General features: G+C 31.9%; 1 protein-coding gene across 4 annotated transcripts in view; it reads left to right on the forward strand.

Annotated features, from left to right (window-relative positions):
- Positions 1–19,492, forward strand: part of CLXN (calaxin) — a 122,850-nt gene extending 103,358 nt beyond the window's left edge. For 2 of the 4 annotated variants that reach the window (XM_051970223.1, XM_051970220.1), the window contains exons 2-6: positions 4,528–4,683; positions 5,219–5,323; positions 14,479–14,630; positions 15,120–15,224; positions 17,069–18,417. In XM_051970223.1, coding sequence (XP_051826183.1) covers positions 4,656–4,683; positions 5,219–5,323; positions 14,479–14,630; positions 15,120–15,224; positions 17,069–17,311 — 633 coding nt within the window. In that variant the 5' untranslated portion in view covers positions 4,528–4,655 and the 3' untranslated portion in view covers positions 17,312–18,417. The other 2 variants (XM_051970222.1, XM_051970221.1) reach the window with 2 other exon arrangements.
- Positions 19,493–25,962: the final 6,470 nt, after the last annotated feature.

Consider the following 25,962-nt stretch of genomic DNA (forward strand, 5'->3'; position numbering starts at 1 on the left):
TCCTACCAGCTCTTCCCCATTTCCAATTCTCTATTTTTTTTTTGCCTTCTCTCAAGCTGTCTATTCTGTGGTAGTATTCAAGATCATAGTTTTGTGAATATGTGATAAAAAATTCCCCTTCAAGTTTTCCTTTTGTAATATTCCATAAGGACATATTTATAATAGTCATTTAATATGTGTATAAATTATGAAAGATCTGTACAAGTATAAGTGCATGTGGAAACAACTTATGAAATAATTACTACTATCTCACTCATACCTCAATTAAAATCTCTAGCTTCCTTCAAAGCTCAGCTCAGGTGTCACATGCTATAGGAATTCTGATCCCTACCCTTCATCCTATCAATTTTGTCTTAATAGTCTTTCCTCAAATGATCCTGGATCTAATTGCTGTATATGTTGTATCTTCAGGTATAATGTAAACTCCTTGAGGGCAGAGATTATTTCATTTTTTAGAATTCCCAGCATCAAACATGCTTTTGGTGTAGTTTTGTGCATATTTGTTGAGATGAGTTGTATAAAAGAAAGCCCCCTTTTAGGCCCTTGATACAATATTTGGGGAATTGGGTATGTTGGTTGTAGTGATACAGACTCAAAACATAATATGATCATAAGGGGCAGCCCACCTTGCTAGAAGCAAGCTTAAATTAGACTCTGCAAGAAATGCCTCAAGGACTATAAAAAGGATTTTATTAATTAATCCAGCAGCATTTCTACTGGGTCTGTATCGCAAAAAGATCATAAAAGAGGAGAAAGAACCTACATGTCCAAAAATGTTTATAGCAGCCCTTTTTGTAGTGGCAAGAATCTGGAAATTGAGTGGATGATGTCATCTGGGGAATGGCTGAATAATGTATGAATGTAATGGAATGTTATTGTTCTATTAAAAATGATGAGTAGGCTGATTTCAGAAAGGTCTGGAAAAACTTATATGAACTGATACTGAGTGAAATGAGCAAAACCAAGAGAATATTGTATACAGTCACAGCAAGATCAGATTAATGATCAACTGTGATGGACTTGGTCGTTTCCAAAATGAAGTGATTCAAGGCAATTTCAATAAACTTGTAAGGGAAAATGCTATTCACATCCACTATGGAACCTGAATGTAGATCAAAGCATAGTATTTTCACCTTCGTTGTTGTTGTTTGCTTGTTTGCTTGGTTTTTTTTTCCTTTCTTGTGTTTTTTCCCTTTTTGATATATTTTTTTTTGCTCTGAATGATAAATATAGAAATATGTTTAAAAGACTTGCACATGTTCAACCTATATCAAATTTCTTGCCATCTTGGGGAAGGGAAAGAGAAAAAATTAGAACTCAAATTTTTGCAAAGGTGAATGGTGAAAGCTATCTTTGCATGAATTTGGAAAAATAAAATACTATTTAAAAGAAAAAGAAATACATTCAAGGTTTTACCTTGAGTTGAATACTCACGGGGAAGTCACTAAGCTTTTCAATGATTTAGAAACTAGATAAGATTATAAATTGTGGAGAAAGTGTCAACCTATATTGATAGAGTATTTCCATTTGGTAATTCCTTCCATCAATAAAATCACAAGTCAAAGTCCTTAATTCTACATGACCATACTTTAAGAAGCCCTGGAAATGATTGGTTCAACTTCTTAAAATGTTAAATGAACACTTGTATTTCACAAGGGCCAGAACATAGAAGCCAGAAAAATAAAATTGTTTTGATAAATTGAAGATATATCTGAAAAATTCAATTACAAAATGTTTACTCTTTGAATAATTGTTATCTACCTGAGAAAACAGCAGCAACTGTGAACTTGGGAGTACACCTGTATTACCAAGAATAAAGGGAAAAGAACAGAAGTATTCTTTAATGGCTGTCCTTGAGATTGTAGGATTCAGCAATTTCTAATCATTAGCATCTGATGTAATGAGTGTGATTTACTTTTTGGCTGTGGCAACAACAGAGAAGTCTTATAAGACTGTACTGTAAATAAAAGTTATGCTATATAGAGAACATCTTAAACTCCCTTAGTACAAAGAAGCCATATGCATTTAAAGTATTACTATGATTATTATAATCTGATGCTTTTTCACATAAAACAATTTTTATCTCTGGAGGGAAAACAGCTATTCTTAAAATTTTCAATAGCTGTTTTGAATAAACATTCTGACAAAACATTACAATAGGTATTATGCAGAACACTGAATGAAACACAGTCCTTTCATAGTAGGTTTGTAGTATATTGTAAATAGACCTCATGATGCAAACAAGGGGAAGAAGTATTATCTTTTAAAGGATTGGTAGTAAAAAAAAAAGTATTAAACACTTTTGCCATCTGTTATTCTACAAAAAGAAAAAGGAACCCTAATGACTACCTGATTACATTGTGCATGTTTTTTGTCATATATTTGTCATATAGTAGGCATTTTTAACAAATCTTTTGATTAATTGCTCAAATTTGAAAGAAGTTCACAAATTGATTTTTAAATTATTTAAGATGAGGGAGGAGATAGAATATGAAATATTATCTTTTTACTGGGTATTTGTCTATTTTATTCTTTTCCTGGTGGTCAAGTTATTATGATTATGGAGATGATTGTGCCATCATTCTTCAGGGGATAAACTTTATATAATCCTAGAACAAGAAATTTCATTAAAAAATCAATCAGTTGATCTTCTAGAACCACATCAGTATTATCCCAGCAGATCATAACTTTTAGAGTTATAGGAACCATGATAATATATACACATTAATAATAATAACATATATCTGTGTATCTGCATTTTAAAGATGAGAGAATGAAGATGGTTTGAGATCTTATATTTTAAGAAGAAAGATCCATTATAGTATAAACATTTTTTTAAAAATACTAATTTATTTTCTACTAAGTTCCCAAGTTTAGGTGTCGAGGACAAAAACTTTGAAAAGGTATACTTAAATCTAGGACAGCAGGGTATTTATAGTTAAGTACCTACTCAATGTGAGATAATGGTTCTCTAAGCTTATACTTAATGTAATTAATTAAATAATTGATTGATTAATGTAATCAATCTACTTGATATATACTTAGTGTAATATGATGATGTAATGTTCTACAGTTGCACATGCTCAGTGTGAAGTAGTGATGTAATCATACTGGAGTATTTAAAGGGAGTCTCAGAGATAGAACTCTCTCTCAGCCACAGACACAAGAGAAGACACTAGACTCCATCTCTGACCAGCCATGTGGCCCTCCTGCCTCTTGCACTCCTCTACTAAGATTGAAGCTGATCCTGAGGTCCTCCAGAGAGCTAGTCCAGACTTTACATTTAGGATATGAGTGGAAGAATTTTGTGGAAGGATGTTTGGTTTTTTCAGGTTTCTTCAGTGGAAGGAGTTTTGAGATCCCCTAATAGATGAAAAAAGTAAGGGCCAATTTGCTTATAGCTAGTCTAAAGTGATCTGACTAGTCAGATACAGAGGCAGGTACAGAGAGCCTTGCTTTCTTATCTCCCAGGACTTATCTTTACAGAATAAACTTTGTTTACTTCTTTCTAACTTCTTGCATGTTAGAGGTAGCATGAAATCATTTCATAGTGATATCAGTTGGGACTTGTAGGTGCTAGGATAAATATGACAGTTTTATTTAAAAGGTTGTTTTTACTTTCAGTGAGAGAGCTTAGGAATCAATTGATGTTTAATTGAAATGAATATTGGTGCCCATATGGTTTACATGAGCCTGAAATCTGTTTCTATGGTAACAGAATGAAGCACTATATGAAAATTGATAGTCACATAGAATCTCATAATCAAGTTGTTGAAAGGATAATTAATAGATACAAGGATTTTTGATTCAACTTTTAATAGTTAGACTTTTAAATTTATTTTCCCATTTTTAACTCTATATCTTCCCCAATTATACTTTTTTTTTTTAGTTTCAGGTGAAAGAGATATTTGAGGCTGCCAAATGGTTCAGTGATTAAAGAACTAGTCCAAGTAGTTTGTGTGTTTGTGTTTCTGTGTGTGAAGGTCCACTGGGTCATAAAGAATCAGACACAACTGTACAAAAAACAGATTTTATTTAATTTTGCCTATATTTACCAAACATGGTTTTTTTCCTTACTCTAATGTGATTTGACTCTTGAAGCAGCAGAGCATAAAATAATTGCAGGGTTTCAGGTCAAGAACACTGGTGTAAATCTCTGACCTCAGACATTTAGCAGATGTATAACCTTGGATAACTTATTTTCTCTTTTCCTCAGTTTCCTCATCTATGAAATGAGAATGTTGGACATGACTTATGTCCTTTCTAACTCTAAAGCAATGATTTTATACTCCTTCGACTCAAACTTATTCAAAAAATTTACTATTGATAATTAGAGGTACTTTCAACCTCCCGTTTTAAACTAAATTTACCTTTTGAAATTGTCTTATAACCTTTAGCTTCTACCTTAAAATGTCATTTCTATCACTGAGAATTGTATTTTTGGTACATCATTCAGTATTAAAAAATTATCATAAATTCAATATTTTATAAGGTTTTTTTTTTCATTTCTTGCCTTTTCCATCACAGTTAACAAACATGAAATAGAGTGCCTCATAAAACATTTTCATACCTTGCTGGAAGAAACAATTGAAAAACAAGGTACCACTGGGATAGATCGCAATGCCTTTCGAAACATCCTGCACACTATATTTGGAATGACTGATGACATGATTATGGACAGGGGTAAGAAAACGTATTCAATCTACAGTGGCCAAATCTTGCCAAAAACAAGACTTCAGTGACTTTGGAAGTAGAGAAGTATTCTTTATAATAAAATTAGCATTCAATGTTTCAAATATCACTTGAAAATAAATTTTAGTAAGCCATATATACAGAAATAAAAAGCATAAGAAAAATTGTCGTATCAAGTCCTCATTTTATAGGGAAAATCTTAATGTTTCCAATTTGTTTTTTTTAAAAATTTGGCTTTTCATCATAGAAAGTATGCTATATTCTTGCACAAAAGATTGGGTATAAAAATTACAAATAAAACAACATTAAATCAGCATACATCCTACTATGGCTATACAACTATTTAAAGAGAACTTTGTTTTCTGTATATAACTATTTATTTCAAATTTCCAAAAATTTTCATTTTCTCCAGAAAATTCAAATATAGAGAAAATGATTTTTATGCTTTGGTAGTTCTGACAAAATGTTATATTGAAAAAATGTTCTAAAAAGAAGTCTCATATAAATCAATTTTTGTCTTTTGTAGTATTTCGTGCTTTTGACAGAGACAATGATGGATTTGTGAATGTGACAGAGTGGGTAGCAGGATTATGTGTGTTTCTACGAGGGAGTCTGGAAGAAAAAATGAAATGTAAGGATTTAGTGCCTGATTTAACAATGGCTGTTTTTCTGAATTTTGTGCTTATAATATGTAAAGATTGTTTTATTTGGAGTTATCCAAATTGTTGACAAACAGATTTCTGGTGACACTCATTTTCCTTATATGCCTTTCCTATGAATTTTGAGTTTCTATTCTAAATATTATAAGGAATATTAAAATCAGTGGGTAATAGTGAGCAGGGAATGGACAATAAAGAGGAAAGTCAAGAAATTGAAATTTTTTATTTTATTTTAATTGTCTGAAAATTAATTGCATATTTGATATAGGTAAATGCTAATCATATATATATATATATATACACACATATATATTTATAATTATAATTATTTCATGGGATGAAAAGCATCATGGCATAGTGGGTGCAGTGAAAGACAAGTAATAATATAGAATTCAATTCTTAATAATAAGTATTTATTAGAGAGGTCTTATGACCTAATGGATGAAGAGTTTGTTTTGGAGCCAGAAAGACCCATATTAAAGTCTGTTCTTTGATCTATACTGATTGCATGATCTTGGGCATAAAATAAGCACAAAAGCGCAGAGAGTGGCAACATCTTCAAACCCAGACTGCTAGTCTGATTTCTAGCCCAAACCCACATATCTAGGGATGATGGCATCTAGGGATAAGGGACTAATTGATAATCAGCTAATATTCACAGGATGTACAAGTTAACCTAGCCTGAGGTAGCAAAGCACCTTGGGAGAGTCGGGAGGAAGTATATGGTAATTCAAGCCACTTTTATTATTATCTCCTCTTGGGGTCCTGGATCAACAACCTTGCAAATAGCAGTATTCTCCCAAACCTCAACCTTTGCTTTCATCTCAGTTCCCAATGGGACAGCTATATCACTAGGGGAGAAATCATTGAGGGGAAAAGGACTCCTTTTTTTCATCATCATCTGCAACAACTTCTAATTAACTGTCACCAAAAAGCAATTAGGCATAAGATCCCTGGGAGTAGAAGGATAACTCTGTCCCAATAACCACTCCTGTTTCCAAGTCATCCCTCGATATTATCATCTGGGGAGGCACTTCCATGAGAAAAGGATCAGTCTTCTCCATCAAATGTCAATGAATCACCATCGCCACTCACATGGACAGTCTGGCCTAGATGAAGCAGCAGGGAACTCTGAGGAAAAATCAAAATACCAGATTGATCAACCAACCACTACTGTCTTGACCACCATTGCCCCTCAGACCCTGATGAAGACAACCAGTCCAGGAGTCTGAATAGGAATAATTCCTAGGATAATAATAATGCTTCCAGTGGCCAAAGACATCATTCTGGCAAGCAATTGCTATACAAATGCAACTTGGCAACTGCTCCTACAGGAACTATTGCCACAATTTAAGAAGACCTTGAAAAAAGAGCTTGTCACCAATTTCTTGATACCATAAAAGAGTTAAGTAGCAGAAACCAGTGTGATTTTACCAGTGGAAATGACATTAAAGAAGAAGCATTACTGTTGTAGCCAAAAGCCCATGAGGCCTTATCTGGCTTATAGCTGAAACCTTCCATGTGTATTGTCTGTGAAATTAGAATGGGAACAGAACTGTCTTTGTTGCTTATGTCTGGTACTTAGCAGGGTGCTTTGAAAGTAGTAAGTACTTAATAAATACTTTATTCATTCATTCAGTAATACCTGGGTTCAAATCCTATTTCTAATGCTTAATAGCTATGTGGCCCTAGGAAAGCCAGTTAAACTATATATGTCTTAAGCACTAAAGACTTTTGAAGTCATGGGTGGGTTGGAATTTGAACTTGTGAAAAGAAAATCCCCACACTGAGAAAATTCATATTGTTCTTTATAGCTATGTGCCACATAGTAACCTGTGTGTCATGGAAAAAATAAACATGATTTATCAGAATTTGGAGTTTATTTTAAGATCTTTGCTTGATTCATTCATTAAGCAAATATTTGTTAGCCATCTATGTTATGTACAAAGATAATGATGTTAGATGTCAATATCAGAGACTGTTGAGGACCTCTGCTAAGGACAAAAAAGAAAGCATTTACTGCTATTTTGAAATCTAGATTGACACATTTTTTCCTTTTAAAAAATCTTTTACTTTTTTTTCCTAAAGTGGTGCTGAAGTAAATTTCCAGATCTACTTTTAAGAAAATTTAAAGTAATTTCATAGTATAATATGATTTGAAATTATGTATTCTTTAATAAGTAATTTAATAATAATGTACTTTAAGCTTTTATGTTTCTTTAAAACTACTAAATAAACAAATTAAATTATATTCTATCATCTTTTTAAATATCACATTTTTGTGATTATAGAAGGTTGAAATTAGAGCATTCAGGGTGCATTCAGTTTAAACTAGAAAGATAAATAAACCTAACCAAATTCGAAAAACTCATATTCATATAAGTATGTAATTAGTTATTTATCATGTCTCTCTGATTTGTTTCATATCATATCATGCACTTTGGAACAAATAATAATTGTTACTGTATTTCAAAACTAAGACAATTTGGTTTAATTCACTTCTTAATCATCTACGATGGTCTTGGAGAGCAAAGGTCAAAATGAAAAATCCTGAATGCTCTTTTTTTTTATTGGAGGGAAATGCCAAATACTTAGACAGAGACATACAAAAAAGATACAAAATGACTTCTGGGATAAAGGCATCAATAGCTAGAGAAGAGCTGGACTGGAATGACTTCTTATAAGATGTGACACTCAATCTAAACTTTGAAGGATTCTAGCAGGATCCTATTTGGTGAGGACAGAGGTGTGCATTCCTAGAATAGGGGACAATCCTGTCTAAAAGCACAGTGATTAGAGATTAAAGTAGTATTTGGAGACAAACAAGAAGGTTGTTTACACTGAAGGTGAAGGGCATAAAGGAGAGTAATTTGCAAAAGTCCTGGGAAGACAGACTGAACTCATGAACTATGAAGGAACTTTAAGAGGAAGGAGTTTATGCCTTATCCTTGAGGTAAAAGATAAATCATGTTTATTTTATCTACAAAAGGTAAAAGGGATCCCCTGGATTGACTGAATTTGGAGTTTGCTGGGTTTAGTCTTTTATTTTAGAAATATCAGTTTGGTAGCTGATTGGAAGACAAATTGGTCAAGGAGAAAGACGAGGTAAAAAGACAAGTTGAAAGGATGTTCATCCAAGGAAGAGGTGATCTGAGCCTAAATTAAATTGGTAGCTATGTGAGAAAAGGAAATGAATGTGCAATTATATTGTTGAGGTAGAATAAATTATAGGTAATTGATTTGATATGAAGGGATGAAGAGAGTGAGTTCAATCAAGAATTACTCCATTGAGAAAACCCAGATGACTAGAAAGATGGTGGTACCCTCTACAAGAATATGGAAGTTAAAATGAGGAAAGTTGGTGTCTAGGAGAAATGCAGTGAGTATTATTTTGAATGTATTGAATTTGAGATGACTACCAGACATCCATTTGATAACATCCAATAGATAATTGTAGAAGAAAATATTTACGAGGAAGACAGGTTGAACAAAGAGATAATTCTATATAAATGTAATAATAAATTATTGCCTTTGACAGTTGATAAGCTCCCCATGGGGGGTAAATGTTTAAAGAAGAGGACTGAGGACAAATCTTTGAAGTACACTGTCACACTGGTCATAAGAAAAGAATGATGACAATACATTGGAAACTAAGAAGGAGCAGCAAGCAAGTAGGAAGAAAAACAGTGGAAATCAATGTCATGAAAACCCAGAAAATAGAGAGTACCTGAGGAAAAAATGGTCAAGTATCAGATACCAAAAATAGGTCAAAAAGATTTAAAACAAAACCTGGTAGGATTTGGCAAATAAAAGATCACTAATAATCTTACAGAAAACAATTTTCTTTGAGTGATATGATTAACAGCAGTTAATTATAAGCAGTTACAAGTTATTAATACTGAAGGGGGAGGTGAATGAAGTAATTTGACTTTTGAATTCTAATACAAGGACATAAATATTACCCATGGAGGAATATTTTGACAGCAACACTAGTCAATATGTTTTGGATGTGTTTTTAGATGAATTAAAATATGAATGTAATTTCTCTTGTAATTGAATGATATAATTTTTTCAAATATTATAAATGACTCTGCAAGAAGGTATAATTTGGTCAACTAGAGATGGGGGGAAGGATAGGATTTGTGAGAAGTTACTGTATGCTTATTCTTGAATAGTTTGTGAAGTTTCAACTTATATACTATATGGCAGTGAAGACTGGGACATCTTCATCTAGTCAACTCTTGATATATATGTAGGTAGCAAGCTGCTTCGTCAATTGTATACAAGGCATCATTTGGTAAATTTCATTATTATTTACAATTCTGTTTTCTCAAGTATTTTATATTATACTTGGTAAACTTATACCTTTATTAATTTATCAGTATGTCTTCAAACATTGGCCATTGTAGTTTTATTACATATTCAATGTTCTAATTTTTATACCTCTGAGAAATAATACTTTACCATTCCAGTTAAGAAAATATGGATTCAATTTTGGTTGTAAAGTAAGTTATCATTTTAAAACTTGAGTCCCTCAAATGTGCAATTTCACTTGTAGGAGACTATTAAGTATCCAGAATCATGGATCTTGTTATATGCTATTTGATATGCCAATGCTATGGTTTGGAGAGAAGAAAAAGACTATTCTGCAGGTTGAAATTGTTTTCCTTTAAAAAATTATCAGTTTAGTTAAAAAATAGATAGAACAATGGCACAGACTTGACAAAAGAGATCCAGAAATAATTTAACTCAATAACCAGTTTTTTTATAAAGTAGATAGCATATTATATATAGAAAAATTTCTCATTTCCATTTTAAAACTGAGAAAACTGGAAAACAGTGTGAAAGAAATTAGGCTTCAACCAATACACACTGCAATACATTCTAAATGAATTTGACCTTAATATTAAAGATCATACTATCAAATTATTTTTGAAGAGAAACAGATCATGCACCTCTCAAAGCTATGTGTAAGAGGTATTTTCAACTAAACAAGAAATGGAAGTGATTACAAAAAGATAACATAAATAATTTTGCTTACTTGAAACTAACAAGCTTCTGCACAGACATTACTACATCTAGGATAAAAGGGAAGTAGTCAAATAGTAAGGAAAAATTTTTGCATCAATTTTTTTCTTTTAAGGTTTTTCTATCTAAACTACATCTACAGATACACACACACACACACACACACACACACACACACACACAGAGTCATTAATGAGTGTTATCTAATAAATGATCAAATTTCTCAAAGGAAGAACTTCAAAGTATTCACAACAAGTGAAAAATGCTGCAAATAACTAATAATAAGAGAAACAAATCAAAGCAACTCTGAAGTTTTGCTGTATATCCTTAAAATTGGAAAAAAATGGTCCCCAAAATGGCAACCATGTTGGAGTGATTTTGGGAAGAGAACTACATTAATACATTGTTGTTGGAGCTGTGAAATGATACAACCACTTTGGAAAGCAATTTGGAATTATTCAAATACAGTGACTAAAACGTCCATTCTCTTTTGAACAGAGACTCCACTAATACTTATGGAGTTATAGATATGAATATGTCTCCATATGCTCCAAAAGCAGCACTTTTCATGATAGCTAAGAATCAGAAACAAAATGGATACACGTCAATTGGAAAATGGATAAACAAATTACAGTACATACATGTAATGGAATACTGTTATTATAAGAAATAATGTATATGGGATCAGCTAGGTGGTGCAGTGGATAGAGCATTGTCATTAGAGTCAGGAAAACTTGAATTCAAATCCAATTTCAGACATCTGACCCTGTGACTTTAAGTGATTTTAACCCCCCTCCCTAAATTCCTCACACAAAAAAGAAAAAAGGAAATTATGTGTGTAATGAATTAAGAGAAGCATGTAAACATCTATATGAACTTATGCAGTGATGTTAGCAGAACCAAGAAAACTACACACATATGCATATGTGTATATATATGTATATATATATATACATATATATATACATATACATATATATAATTTATTTAATTATATATTAAAATATGACATATACATTGATGATGATATAAGAAATAGAAAACATTAATATAAATTATTTTTTAATTACCAAGTCTATATCATAATGTATAATATACAGATAGGCTAACAGTTATAAAATCTCTTTAACAAAACAAAGAAATACTAGATTAAAACTACTAAAAACTTGGAATTTGAATGAAGACAAAGCTCACTTTGGCAAGGCAGGAGTCTGTTATGATTTCCCTTTTGAAGTAACCTCTCTATCCTTGTATCTGCATTTAATAACTCAAACAGCTCTAAATAAACTTGTTCATCATCTTAACTTATACAAAAGTAAAGATGAACTTTTGACTTTTGTAACAAAAGAACAGAATCTCCTACAAGATGACACACAAAATATTCTAAACATGGTAATTCAATCTTTGAGTAAATAAGCATGAAAAATATTCATGCCATATTTCATTGTTATGAGAAGAAGAAGTTATGAGAACTAAATATGGTTGTTCTTTTACTACTAGGATTATATCTTAGCAATACCAAATACTAGTTTATCCCAAACTGCTGCTTTATGTTTGAATGGAACAAGAGAAATAAAAATAAATCCCATTCCATTAACAGAAGCCTTAAAAGAAAGAATGGATTCCAAAAAAGAAAAATATGGTGATCCAACTGTTGTTTAGTACTGAAAAAATTTTCTTATGACCATTAAACTGGGCTTAGGGAAAATTTATCAATTTAGTGTATTGAAATGATATAGGTTGTTTTTATCTGGATATTTTTTTCAAAAAATCAATCAAATAAAAGAGGGAATATGTTTCTGACTTTTCAAACAATGGAAGTGATGGAAGTTGAACATTGTGAAGAACATATTAATGAAGTAGAAAAAGAAGCATGGAAGTGATATTTTTTTAAGTGCCCAAAAACATTTTGGAAAACTACAAAGCATAACATTACCAAGAAAGTGTCAATGATCTTCTCAAAGCTCATAAAGTTATGGAATATAACATGTTCTTTCAGATCCATTTTTTGATTCATATTTGGACTTCTTCCTGGAAAAGCTAGGCATTGTCAAGTGATGAGTACAGGTAATTCTTCTAGCAAGAAATCACTATAATGAAAAAGTAATACCAGGGTATATAGTCTAAATATGCTGTCTGAGGACAATTGAATGCTGCAGAAGGACATTCCACAGATGAAATACAACAGGAAACCATCAGTAGCTATATTTTAGATTACATCAGCATAGTTTTGGTTAGTAACAATATTAATATAAAAATCTGATTACTATGAGCTTTTGAAAAGAGTGAAAAATCTAAAGCCATTTTTTAAATAAGCAGAAAAATACCACAAGCTTTTTTATGGATAAAACATAGAAAAAAAATTGTGATCTTTCTTTTGTAACCAATTTATAATGTAAAAACATATATACATATGTACACATGTATACCCATGTATGTATATGACTGTGGGTATACCAGACTGGGAGTTAATTATGTTATTAAGAAGGATTTGCTGACTGGGATTCTTTCTCTTCTTTTTTCTACTTAAAAGAAAGAACATACTATTCAATTACCCTACATAACCCATCATCTTCAAATAATTCTCAAAAATATTTATTTTCATAATTTAAAAAATTGTGATTTCTCTAAAAATAAATTTTACTACAATCTTTGCTTTTGTTTTTTAATGTCAGTTTCATTTATAATTTACTTTCCAATATATGGATTAGATATGCCCCCAAGCTTTGTTTTCCAGAACATGATATTGTATTTTACAAAGTATTTGCAGTTTCTCTGATCTTCACACTTAATTCTTATTTACATATTGATCTCTTATTTGAAGTAATATATAAATTCTTTTACTGCTAAATGCTACAAATTAATATTAACTTAAATTAATGCATTAATCTGGTATAGCCAAGTTTCATTCTTGGTTTTAGAGCAGTAACTTTCAGAGTGTATTACAAAACATACAAATTATGCTAAGAAGTTTAGATATTAGTGCAGATTTAAAAAATCATAAATATTTTAATATAAATTTTGCTTACCCAAGAAAGGTATTATATTAAATATAATATTCTAAATAAAAGAAAATTGCCTATAAGATTATTCAAACCTCAAAACATTTCAGATCTTAAATTTGCAAAAAAAAAAAGATTGCTTTTATTGAATAGAAACTCCAATTGTGTGAGTTTTCCAATGCCTATATTGTTATGTCAGATTAAATGGTCACTATAGTACAGTGCCCCCTCAACAAAGAATAATGTATTCCAAAAAAAAAAAAAAAAGAAAAAAAAAACTTAAGAACCACTACTTTAATCTTTTTTATGCTTTCATCATTGCCTTGTATGTCCCTGGGTAAGATATCAATTATAAGTAAATAAATTAAAATCTTTTAAGAGATACTAAAAACACTGGACAGAAATATCTAAAGAATTGACCAGTTAACTTTTTAAAAGAATGTGAAGGATTCTAAGATAAAGCAATATAGTTTGAGGCAAACGCTATTGAAATTTTAACTTTACTAAAAATGATCAAGGTGAACAGGAAATCCAAAATAAAATAATTTCTAACACCGAGGAAGCTAGTAGATATCCCCATTATGGTCAATAGCATGTGGTATCGATCAACCTAGGAGGACAGAGTCAGATTCCAAATTCATAATCTAAGAAAATACTGGAAATCAAGCATGCTCTGGATTCCATTAACCTAGCCCACCCTTTAGAGAAAAATTACATATTGGATGTGATGAAAGATGATTACAGGGAGGAAGTAATATGAGAGGACAATCTACCCAATATAGTCAATTTCTAAATGGAGAGGAAAAGGAGATTTTATTCTAAGCATAATTGCAGCATTAGGTCTTAGATGTGTGTTTAAATGTTGCATGTATGAATACAAAACTGGCTCTGATATTAGGCTGATTACATGAATTTTTATTTCTGAATCAAAATTATGAAGGCCATGATAACTCTACACATATAAGTAAAATCACTGTGAAAATTATTAAAATTGCTAGTGCTCTAGCTACCTACTCTGTGTGTGTTTTAAAATTACTTAAGAGAAAGTCAATAAAATGTCAGTTTTGTAAAATTACAATTTCTTGTGTTTTTAAAAGACTGTTTTGACGTGTATGATTTGAATGCTGATGGTTTCATTTCACGAGAGGAAATGTTTCACATGCTGAAAAACAGCCTTCTCAAGCAACCAAGTGAAGAAGATCCAGATGAAGGGATTAAAGATTTAGTTGATATAACACTTAAAAAGATGGTAAGCATTTTATAATAAAATATCAATATATTATAATCTACACAATCAGTTGGATGAGAGAATAGCACAAAGGAGATATTCAGTAAAAATTTTGTTCCTTTTTGGTGGAGATAGGGGATAAAGGCAGAACCTGTGGTTTCATTGGTAAAAAGAATTCTTCATGAGGTAACTCCCTCTGACAATGCTAGTCAGTGTCTCCATAGTGTATAGTCTCAGAGAAATAGTAAGATCATGTGGAGATTGACTTACCCGAAGTCATATTTACAGTATATATCAAAAGCAATACTTAAAACCTAGGTCTTCATAACTCTGAGACCAGCTTTCTGGCCAATGTATCATGTAACTTTTCCTTGATTAAAAGAAAAATCCTGTGTATTTTTTTTCCTTTCAATTATGTATAAAATGTTACACATACGTATATAACATATAATGTTAGCAAATCCACTATTGAAATAAAATCTACTATTTTCTAATCTTCATCTTCTCCAGGATCATGACCATGATGGGAAGCTATCTTTTGCAGACTATGAAATGTCTGTAAGAGAAGAAGCTCTTTTGTTAGAAGCATTTGGTCCATGTTTACCGGAATCAAAGGTATGAACAGTCATTGAAAATAGCCATATTCATTCCATTGCAAGCTCTCATAGCAGCTTGATATTTTTCTGTAGTTTCTGAAAAAGCTTTTCACTCCTAAAAAGAAAGTACCCAAAGTAACTGTGAGCTACCACAGTAGAATCAGAATAAGACCAGTTGCTCTCTCATCATACGAAATATAGTTTAAATTTCCATCTGTCAAGATAAGGTACCACTCAGGGCTTGCCACAGTTAAGTTTCTAATAAGGCTTGTTTTAAATATCTTTCTGCTGTCATTTTCTGAGAATTGTGAAGTGACTTCTTCTCTAAAGACTTTAACCTTGGATTATAATTTTTCTTTACTTTCTCTTTTCTGAGCTTCCTTCCCAACCATCTCCTTTGTCTTTTATTTTCTATGTTTCCATACCCAATAGTTTCTTCTTTGCAAATAATCCCACATCATCTTCATTCATAAAAACTGTTGTGATACAGGAGGCCCCTGCCAGTGGCTGCTGGAGATCTAACTTAGACCTGTATAAGGGATCTTCTTCATGTGAGAGGATGATGATAATACAAGGACATTGAGGCAGTTGCATTCTCTGACTTCTCTCCTCTTCCCTTTGGCCTCCAATTTATTTCATTCCCAATCCACAAGGAACATCTGCATTAGCAACTCCTTCAGGGATGTTGTGATATACAGCTATGGAGACTCTCAGAGAATTGACCTGCCCCCCTCACTTAGGCATGATCCTTAACAAAAAACAAGCAAAACTTTCATTTGAACTTCTCAGTTTATCATCCTATAGCAATCATCAAGTATTTATTCAATCCTTTCTACATTTCAGGCACTGTGCTAAGTAGGGGGGATACAAATATTAGAAGTGAGATAATTCCAATCTTTATGAGCTTTCATTGTATTAGAGGGCTATGGCATGTTTTGTTGTTGCTCATTGATACCTGACTCTTCTTGATCCCATGGATTATAACATTGGAGACCCTTCTATCCTCTATTATCTCCTGAAGTCTATTCATTGTTTCTGTGACACTTTCCATCTCATTCTTTGCCATCCCTTTACCTTTTGCCTTCAGTCTTTCCCAATATCAAAGTCTTTTCCAATGAGTCCTGTCTTCTCATTTTGTAGCCAAAGTATTTCAGCTTCAGCTTCAGTATTTGAGTCTCCAGTGAATATTCTCAGTTAATTTCTTAAAGTATTAAATAATTTGATCTTGCTGTCCAAAGGACTCTCAAAGCTTTTTCAGCACGACGATTTCCTTGTAGTCTATCACAAGTCTTACAATGCTACTAGAAAAACCATAACCATAACTATATGAACCTCTCTCTCTGTGTAAGATGATGTCTCTGCTTTTTAGTATGCTGTCCATATCTTCTAGAACTTTCCTTCCAAGGAGAGAGAGCATCTTTTAATATCATGACTACAGTTGTTGTCTGCAGTGATTTTTTCAGCCAAAGAATATGAAATCTCAACTGTTTCCATTTTTTTTCCTTCCATTTTCCAGGAAGTAATGGGGTCAGTTGCTAAGATCTTTGGGCTTTTTTTTTTTGTAATGTAAAGTTTCAAACCAGCTTTTAATCTCTCCCCTTTCATCCTTCTCAAGATATTTCTTAATTCTTCTTCACTTTCTGCCATCAGAGTGGTATTATCTATATATCTAAGATTATTGATATTTTTTCCCAGCATCCTTAATTCCAGATTTTGATTTGGTCAACCTGGCATTTTGCATTATGTATTCTGCATATAAGTTAAATAAATAAAGTGACAATATACATTCTTGTTGTAATGCTTTCTCAAGCTTAACCAATCAGTTCTATGTGTCCTAACTATTGCTTCTTGGCCCTTACACAGGTTCCTTGGGAGATAAAAATGATCTGGTACTCCCATCTCTTTGAAGACTTGCCAAATTTCATTGTGATCCATACAATCAAAGATTTTAATATAGTCAATGAAGCAGAAGCAGATATTTGTTTTGGTTTGATTTTTTTGTCAGGAACTCCCTTGTTTTCTCCAATTCAGGGAATGTTGGCAATCTGGTCTCTAGTTTCTCTACCTCTTCAAACACCAGTCTCATCTTCCTGGGTTCAAATCTGACCTCAGATCCTTACTAGCTGAGTGACCCTAGGCAAGTCACTTAATCATAATTACCTCAGTTTTCTAATCTATAAAATGAGCTGGAGAGGGAAAAAGCAAACTACATCAATATTTTTGACAAGAAAACCCCAAATGGGGTCATGAAGAGTTGAACAAAACTGAAATGACTGAACAGCAACCACCACAAATACAGGATACATCCAAAATAAATGAATGGTAATTTGGCAGAGGTCCTAATTACTAGTGGATTCAGGAAAGACTTCCTTAAGAGGGTGGCAAAAAAGTTGAGTCTTCAAGGGAGTTGGGTATTTCAAGAGACAGAGATGAAAGAAGAGAAGATATTTTAGGCATTAGGAATGGTTTGTACAAAAGTATAGAGCTAAAAAATGGAGTTTTTGCATGTGAGAAACAGAAAGAAAGCAAGTTGGTAGGAACATAAATGGAGAGATTTATAGTGTAATCAGCCTGAAAAGATAAAAGCATAGCCAAATTACATCTTTTAAATAAAAGCAAGGCAGTTTTTATTGTATTTTAAATGCATTAAGGAACCATTGAACAAAAGTGATACTATCAGACAGAGCAATTCAAGGCTGAGATTTAGAAAATGATTAACAGTGATAGAACAATGTGGAAAGGGATACAGTGACTTCCACTCTGAAATAGAGTGATCTTAGATTTCTCTCATATTTCCCAAGAATCTAAAAAGATATACTTCATCCACTATTTAGTACCTTGTTAATAAGCATTGTAAAGAAATTAATCTTTGGATGTAGACAGAATTACTTGTAGACAATTGTATGTTATTACTTTTAAATTATTCACAACAGATAATAAGATCATTGTCTTATAATATGGAATAGACTTCTTAATATTTATGTACTTTCTCCCACCAGTTCAATAGATTTTTCCCTCTGTAGCTTCCTAATTTCCCCCATTTCCCTAATTGTCCTACCTTTCTTAAAAGGATTAAAATATTTTAATTGTTTTACTCTTTTTGAAAAAGTTTTTTAATTAGACTTATGACTAAGTCATCAATTGAAATGGGCCACTTTAAGAATCCTATTAGAGGTTAGTGTAAACTATATCTAATTTTTTTCACTTTTATTTTGCAGAGACATCTAGAATTTGAAGCCCAGGTCTTCAAAGACCCCCATGATCTCTAGAATAAGGACACCTAAACATCTGTGTTAGTTTCAAGACAGCAAATTAAAAAGCACATTCCAAATGCTTATTTTCTTTACTTTGTAATTTAAATAAGCATTGATAATGTTTTAAATTTTATTTTACTTACTATAAACTATTATAACAAACTGATGGAAGATCAGAACTCAAGACCAGCAGTTCTGCTCACTGACAAAAATTATTTATATTTATTCTATAACTTATCAGGTACAGGGCTACAAATTTATATATATGGATCTATAGTAATATTTTTATTTCATGAACAAAAAAGAAGTAATATTACATAGCATCATTAGGATGAATGTGAATAATGACTGTGAATACACAGATTGAAGAAAATAACTAAAATGACATAATACCCTTTATATAAAAAACAAATTTGGTTTTGTGTCAATGACACACAGTTTTCTTGATTTTAATGACTAATTCAAATGCAATTCTCCCTGATGAAGGTTATCAGATAATGTTTTATTTTTCCAAAACAGAAAAAAAATCAAATCAAGGGGATATTTTTAATTTTTACTTTTAAATTATTATTTCCTTTCTTGTCTCTGTTTCTTTAGTGCACATTTATAATAAGCAACAGGAGGAAAGATAATGCAAACAGTTTTGCTCAGATGCAAATACTGGCAAGTGGATAGAGTGCTGGACTTGGAGTAAGGAAGACCTGTGTTCAAATCCTGACTCTCCTACTTAATAGCTGTGTGACCTGGGGCAAGTCATTTAACTTCTGATTGGTTACTCCCTAGGACTTATCTACCAAGTCATAGATAGGTTGCTTCTTGGAGAGAATTCCCATACTGGCAGTTCTCCAGCTGTTGAAATCACAGTTCATTTGCCTACAAGTATATTCTTTGTCAATATATTATGCATTATAATCAACATTATAAATTAATTGTGTATAACTAATGAAATTATAAAATTAACATTTGTAAAAGATCATTGCAAATAATTAAATAAGTCCTTTCCTGAAATAAAATATTTATTGTCTTTATGCTATTCAATTGTTTTCTTGATTTTTAAAAATTGTCCTGTGTAGACAGATTGATATTTTCATAGTAGAAGGTTTCTTGGCATAATTACTTCTAGCAGTAATTTAAGCCAGAGTCAGAATAAATCATATATTTACTTAAAACTTAATGTCCTAGTTTTTAGAAGAATCAAAATGATGATATGTATTCCAAAAAGGACAATGAAATTTGTAGTCAGGAGATACTAATCCCAGCATTGAGATTTACCTTGTGGTATTCAAGGTAATCAATTTGAAAACCAATGGGCTTTAGCAAGCCTGGTTTTTCAGAGATATAGATCAAGAAGTCATAAATGAAAACTACACAAGATAAAAGAGTTAAATACTCTAATGATAATAGATAGGGGAGAAAACTGTCTAGCTTTCATACCCCATGATGAAGCTACATGATTATGCTTTTAAACCCAAATCACTTTGATTCTTACTGATTTTCTAATACATAGGACCCAGCCCAAGCTTCCCCTGCCCTTTGTTTGGTTTTGATGGCTCCTAGAGTGTGTTGATAACAATTGCTTTGTTCTGTCCAGAAACCCTTTCCTATTAGATATATACGTTTAAGAAAGCATAGTAGGGCATCTTTTGCCTTAAATCTTACCTAGTCTTTAATCATCAAATGGGTGTTGTCCCAGACAAACTGAGACCAGGGAAAGACCTTAGCTTACAAAGACCAATGTTTCCCACTGCACCCATCGCCATTCCTTCTGACATATGCCTTGTCATTGAACCTGGAAAGACACTGGAGGAAAAAGTGAGGCTGATACCTTTGCACAGCCCTGCTGCAATTAAATCCTATTCATTTGCAAGTCATTATATCATCCTCCTGAAGCTACTGATCCTCTTCCATAATGAAAGATGAACAACAGCAACAATAATACTTTGTGATAATGGGTAAGTCTCATGTTTCGATTTCCTTTTCTGTAAAATGTGAGCAGTAATATTTGCCTTTATGAAGTAGTTAGTATAAAAAAAATTCTTTGGATATTAAGAATATTTTACTGCTTCATCTTATTGATGTGACTGCTCCAAATGGTGCTGATTGCCTTAGCCAGCTACACATACACACATGCATAAACATACTATATCATCCAAACATACATGTACATTGTGTCACGTGTATATGTTATATGTGTGTATACATTTTTTATGAACTGGAGGGTATCATTGAGTTCTTTGTATAACTGTTCAACCTTCTAATCCTTAACAATAGCATAGAACAGAGTGCATGGTACATAGGAGGTACTTAAACACATATTGAGTTGAATGTTAATGAAAAACCTATAATTATCTTTCACATTCTTGTTTCATTTATAGCAAAAATATCAATACCGGTTATGTCACAATTCTTTCAACAGTATGTACATTCATGTCACATTTAAGGTATCAGCAATTAGTGTTTACATATAATTTTAAAACTATATAAGTCTTAGCATCTTCAGCTTGCTTTTCTACCACAGGGTAGAAGCCTACTTTTCCATCTCATATGGGCTATTTTTGTATTTTTCTTTCTTGAATGACTCTGGTCACCCATCTTTTAGATTCACAAATATAATAATAGTTAAATAAAGTTAATAAGTGTCTATTCAAAGAAATAATAGATAATTTAATTAAAGAAAATGACAACAATTAGACAATGTCATAAAATTTATGAGCAAAGGGGAAAATGTTTATCTCTACTTGTTGCATTGATAAAACAGGAAAATAGTGGATCAGTGAATTAAATACACAACTGAAAAAACTAGAAAAAGAACAAAATAGCCACCCACCACCCAACCCCAATTAAATGCCAATTAGAATTTCTCAAAAACAAAGGAAAGATTAGTAAAAATTGAAAGTAAGAAAACCATTGAACTTAATAAGCAAAAGTAGAAGTTGGTTTTATGGAGGGGAGAGAACAATACAATAGATAAGCCATTTGTTAATTTGACTAGAAAAAAGAAAGAATATGACTATCTCAATAGATACAGAAAATTCTTTGACCAAATACAGCATCCATTCCTATTTTAAAAAATTATTATTAATATAATGTAATATTAATATAACCATAAAAAACAGTGTTGTTTAAAAAACAACACTGGAGAACATAGAAATAAAGTTATTATTCCTTAAAATGATAAATACTATTTATCTAAAACCATCAGCATTATTATCTGTAATGGGTATGAGCCAGAAGCCTTCTCAGTACAAACAAAATCAATGCAACCAAAATTGAAAAGAAAAAGGAAACTGAGGGAAGGGAAAATGTGCAACGAGTCTCTGATAAAGGCATCATTTTTCAAATACATAAAGAACGGATTCAAATTTATAAGGATACAAGTCATTTCTCAGTTAATAAATTGTATATGTATAGGCAATTTTCAAATGAAGAAATTAAAGCTATCTATAGTCATATGAAAAATGCTCAAAATCACTATTGATTAAAGTAATGTAAATAAAAACAACTCTGAGAACACTTCTTAACTTTCAAATTGGCTAAGATGACAAAAAAAAAAAAAAAGGAAAATGAGGAATATTGCAGCTGATATGGGAAAACTGGGATAATAATGAACTGATCCAACCATTTTGGAGAGTAAGTTGGAATTATTCCAAAGGGTTGTGCAAACTCTTTGATCCAGCAATATCACTACTAAATCTATATCCCAAAGATATTCCAAAAAAGGGACAATGGACCTATTTGTACAAAAATATTCATAGCAGATTTTTTTTAGGTGGCTAAGAATTGGAAACATATGATTATAATGGAATATTATTGTGCTATAAGAAATGACAAGCAGAATTATTTCAGAAAAATCTGAAAAGACTTAACATGAACTATTACAAAGCAAAGTGGCTAGAACCAGGAGAATGTTGTACCCAGTAACAGCAATGTTGTTTTATGAGAATTATGAATTACTTACTTATTCTCATTGTAGTGGTAAATCTTTTAACTTATCCTCATTACAGATAATGTTTGCTGATAATCATAGATAATATTGTTGTCATTTTAATGAACAGTACTTTTATTTCTGTGCACTCTAGTGTTTTTAGTAAGAATGAGTGCTCTTATTTAGTCAGACTTTTCTTCTATCTATTCTCAATACAATGATCCAAGACAATACCAAAGAATTAATGATGAAACATTATCCACCTCTAGAGAAAACTGATAATATTTGAATAAAGACTGCAGCATGCTGTTTTTTTCTTATTTTCTTTCATTTTTTTCCTTTTATTTGAGTCTTGTTGTACAAAATGATTCATATGAAAATATTTTTACCTGATTGCATATGTATAACCTATATCTAATTGTGGAAAGAGAGAAGAAGGAATAGAATATGCAACTCAAAACTTTAAAAATAAAATTTTTAAATTGTTTTAACATGTAATTGGGGAAGAAATAAATTGTATTTTAAAATAAAGTTAAAGATAAAGGCTACATAATTCTTTAAAAAAAAAAAAAAGCATTTACTAAGCATTACTATGTGCAGGCACCATGCTAAAGACTGGGAATACAAAGAAAGGGAAAAACAATTTAAAACTGGTCCTAATATCAAGAAGCTCAAAATCTAATCAGAGAGACAATATGCAAGAACTGTGTATCCACAGTATATATACAGGATAAATTGTGGTTAATCTAAGAAGTAAATCACTAAGATTAAATAAATGTGGAAGAAAAACTTATTGTTTTTTGTTTCTGTTTTTGTTTTTGTTTTTTTGCAGAAGGCAGGCTTTTAACTGGGACCAGTGATGGCAGTGCTTTAGAAGCAATAACTTGTAGACTAGTCTACTACATTGATTAAGTAGGCAGGGTCCTGGTTAAGAACTTCCCTATATCCATAGAATTAATTCTCCTTGCTGCCTGTTTCCCAGTCCAACTCTACTTCCCCTTGCTATGATTTCTAGATTTCATAAAATAGATGACAGACCACACTTCCCTGGCTTCCCTTTGATGTAGGACGTTCCATCAAATTAATGGCCAGAATGTCTAAGTACATGCAAAATGCACTTGGCAAGAGTAGAGAAAATCTATCCTCTGCTCATATGTTGGCAAATTGAAATTTAGCAAAATCCTACTTAGTGACATGTTTCTTTGCTCCTTACTCTTTTCCTACTGCTTTTCTTCCTCTGCTGCCAGACTCAGACCTGGCTCCTCTTTCTAGTAAGTGTATCCAACTTTGGCGGAGCCCTCCTACTTCTCCCTTCTGAAAATAGCTTAGCTGGAGCTATAGGCAAGGTGTTGTGGTTAGGAAGAACAGAGTGGAGCCTTCCTCTGACTTGATACTCAAAATCTTGGCTTCTCTTTGCTCATTCCAGCTGTTTTCTGAAGGAAGCCAGGTTATAAACAATGATATGTAAGAAGTGGAGGAGAGCCTGGGCACAAGGCTCTTTGGCTAGTCATGTATCATCATCCCTCAAACAGAAGTGAACACTTTGGAAAGCAACCAACTGTGTATACACAGGCATGTATGTATGTATGTGTATATATATATATATATATATATATATATATATATATATATATATTATTTATGTATGTATCTATGCATATGCTTATTGTTTTTATCACCAATTTTTCATTTTCCCTAAAAACTAATTATCTTGCATGCTTAACTAACAAATACAATTAAAGCTATGACTGTGTAAATCAGAAATTGATCTTGCAGTTATTTGCACCATAAAATCATCACAAACTTTTAAATATCTATTTTGCACAAAAATCATACAAAATAAGAAAAAGAGTTTATCATCACAGAATTTATAGTCATAAACTAATAATTTCAGGACTTTTAAGAACTATGATTTCATAATTTCATTTTTTATTCATAACATTTCTTATCTCTTCTTTTGATCGTTGCTTCTATAACTGTGACTGGAAAAAGATGCAACTCCACATCTTAGGTTTCATATTTTCATATTTTATGATACCATATGCATATTTTTAATTAAAAATTATAAGAAACACTATAAATTCATTTTGAGCATTTTATGAAAACTATTAAATTTACTAGTGTTGCAAAATCAAATTTTGGAATAAAATTTTAAAAAAACAAGGTAGTTCCCATGCAAAATTTTCCCAAGAAATTTTGTGAGTACATTGGAGTGTCTCCCCTAAACACTGTATCCTGAGTATCACCAATTCTTGTTCCATGTTATTTTTGTCATGGAAGGGAAGGGAAAGGAAGGAAAGGGGGAAAAAAGGGGAAAAAAGGAAAGGGAAGGGGAAGGGAAGAGAGAGGAAGGAAAAAGAAAAAGTCTGTGGCCTTACAATCTCTACAGAAATAGACAGATACTTTTAATTAATTATACCCAATAGCTGGGTATAAAGGCTATTTACCATAACAGGTAGAGATCTTAAAGTTATAGACTGTGTCCAAAATGGAAATTATAATCAATCATATTATTTATTTTAGCTAAATTCAGATAGATAGCTTGATAGGAATCATGCTTCTAAAGTTATTGGCAGGGCCAGTAATTCTCCATGATAAACCTCATGTCTTATCTAGTCAATAAGGAATTTTGATCTGGGCCATCTACCTTCACTCCACAGTTCTAGACCAAAACTGCTGTTTTCAGCCAGCCCCTGCTCTCCAATTCAATCACTTCCCTAGTGCTACATACAGTTTTCCCTTAAATGTTTTTTTTCTGGGACAAACACTAAGTTCAACTTAAGAGCCTTCTGGAATTCTGTTTGTTTTCAGTCTTCCATGGGCATGTTCTCAATCCCTCTTGTCTTCTGCTCTCAGGCTTTCTTTCTGTTCCTAACCTCTTGATCTCTCTAAACTTTCCAGCTTTATTCATAATTTCATTCACATGTCCATTCAATTCAATTCAACAAACATATATCATCTACTCCAAGCACCTTGCTCCAAGTTGAGGGAAGCATCAAAACTTAAATAAACCATAGTACTTGCCCTCATGATCTAGAAGTCTAAAAGGAATATGTAACCCATACATGAGGGAGAATATAAATGACAAATCAGTCAGTAATATGTAAGATTAATTGAAGAGATTAGTACATAGAAATATGCAGATTTTTAGGAAGTAGTAGCATTAGGATAGACAGATGTAGCAATGGGAATTGGCGATCAAGAGATGTTGCTGAGATGAAATTGACAAGATTTGATAACCAATTGATATGAAAAATAAATGAGGAAATTCAAAAATAAATCAAAGTTTTAAAGATGGTAAATGGTGGATGCTATGCCGCTGATAGAAATAGTGAAATCAAAAGAGAGAATTATGTTTTAAGGAAAAAGTCAGGTTTGTAAAGGTTGAGCTTGAAGTACTAATAGGTTAAATCAAATCAACATGCCATTTATTTAACACGATTATATGATAAGCAATGTTATTAGTGCTGGAAACACACATCTAAGCCAAAAAAGTTGTACTTTTTTTCAAGGAGGTGACTTTTTAATGGAGAAGACAAAATTTTAAAAATGAAAAAAGGATAAGAGAAGAGTAGTAT

This window comes from Antechinus flavipes, chromosome 1 (genome assembly GCF_016432865.1).
Source record: "Antechinus flavipes isolate AdamAnt ecotype Samford, QLD, Australia chromosome 1, AdamAnt_v2, whole genome shotgun sequence".
Taxonomy (NCBI): Eukaryota; Metazoa; Chordata; class Mammalia; order Dasyuromorphia; family Dasyuridae; genus Antechinus; species Antechinus flavipes.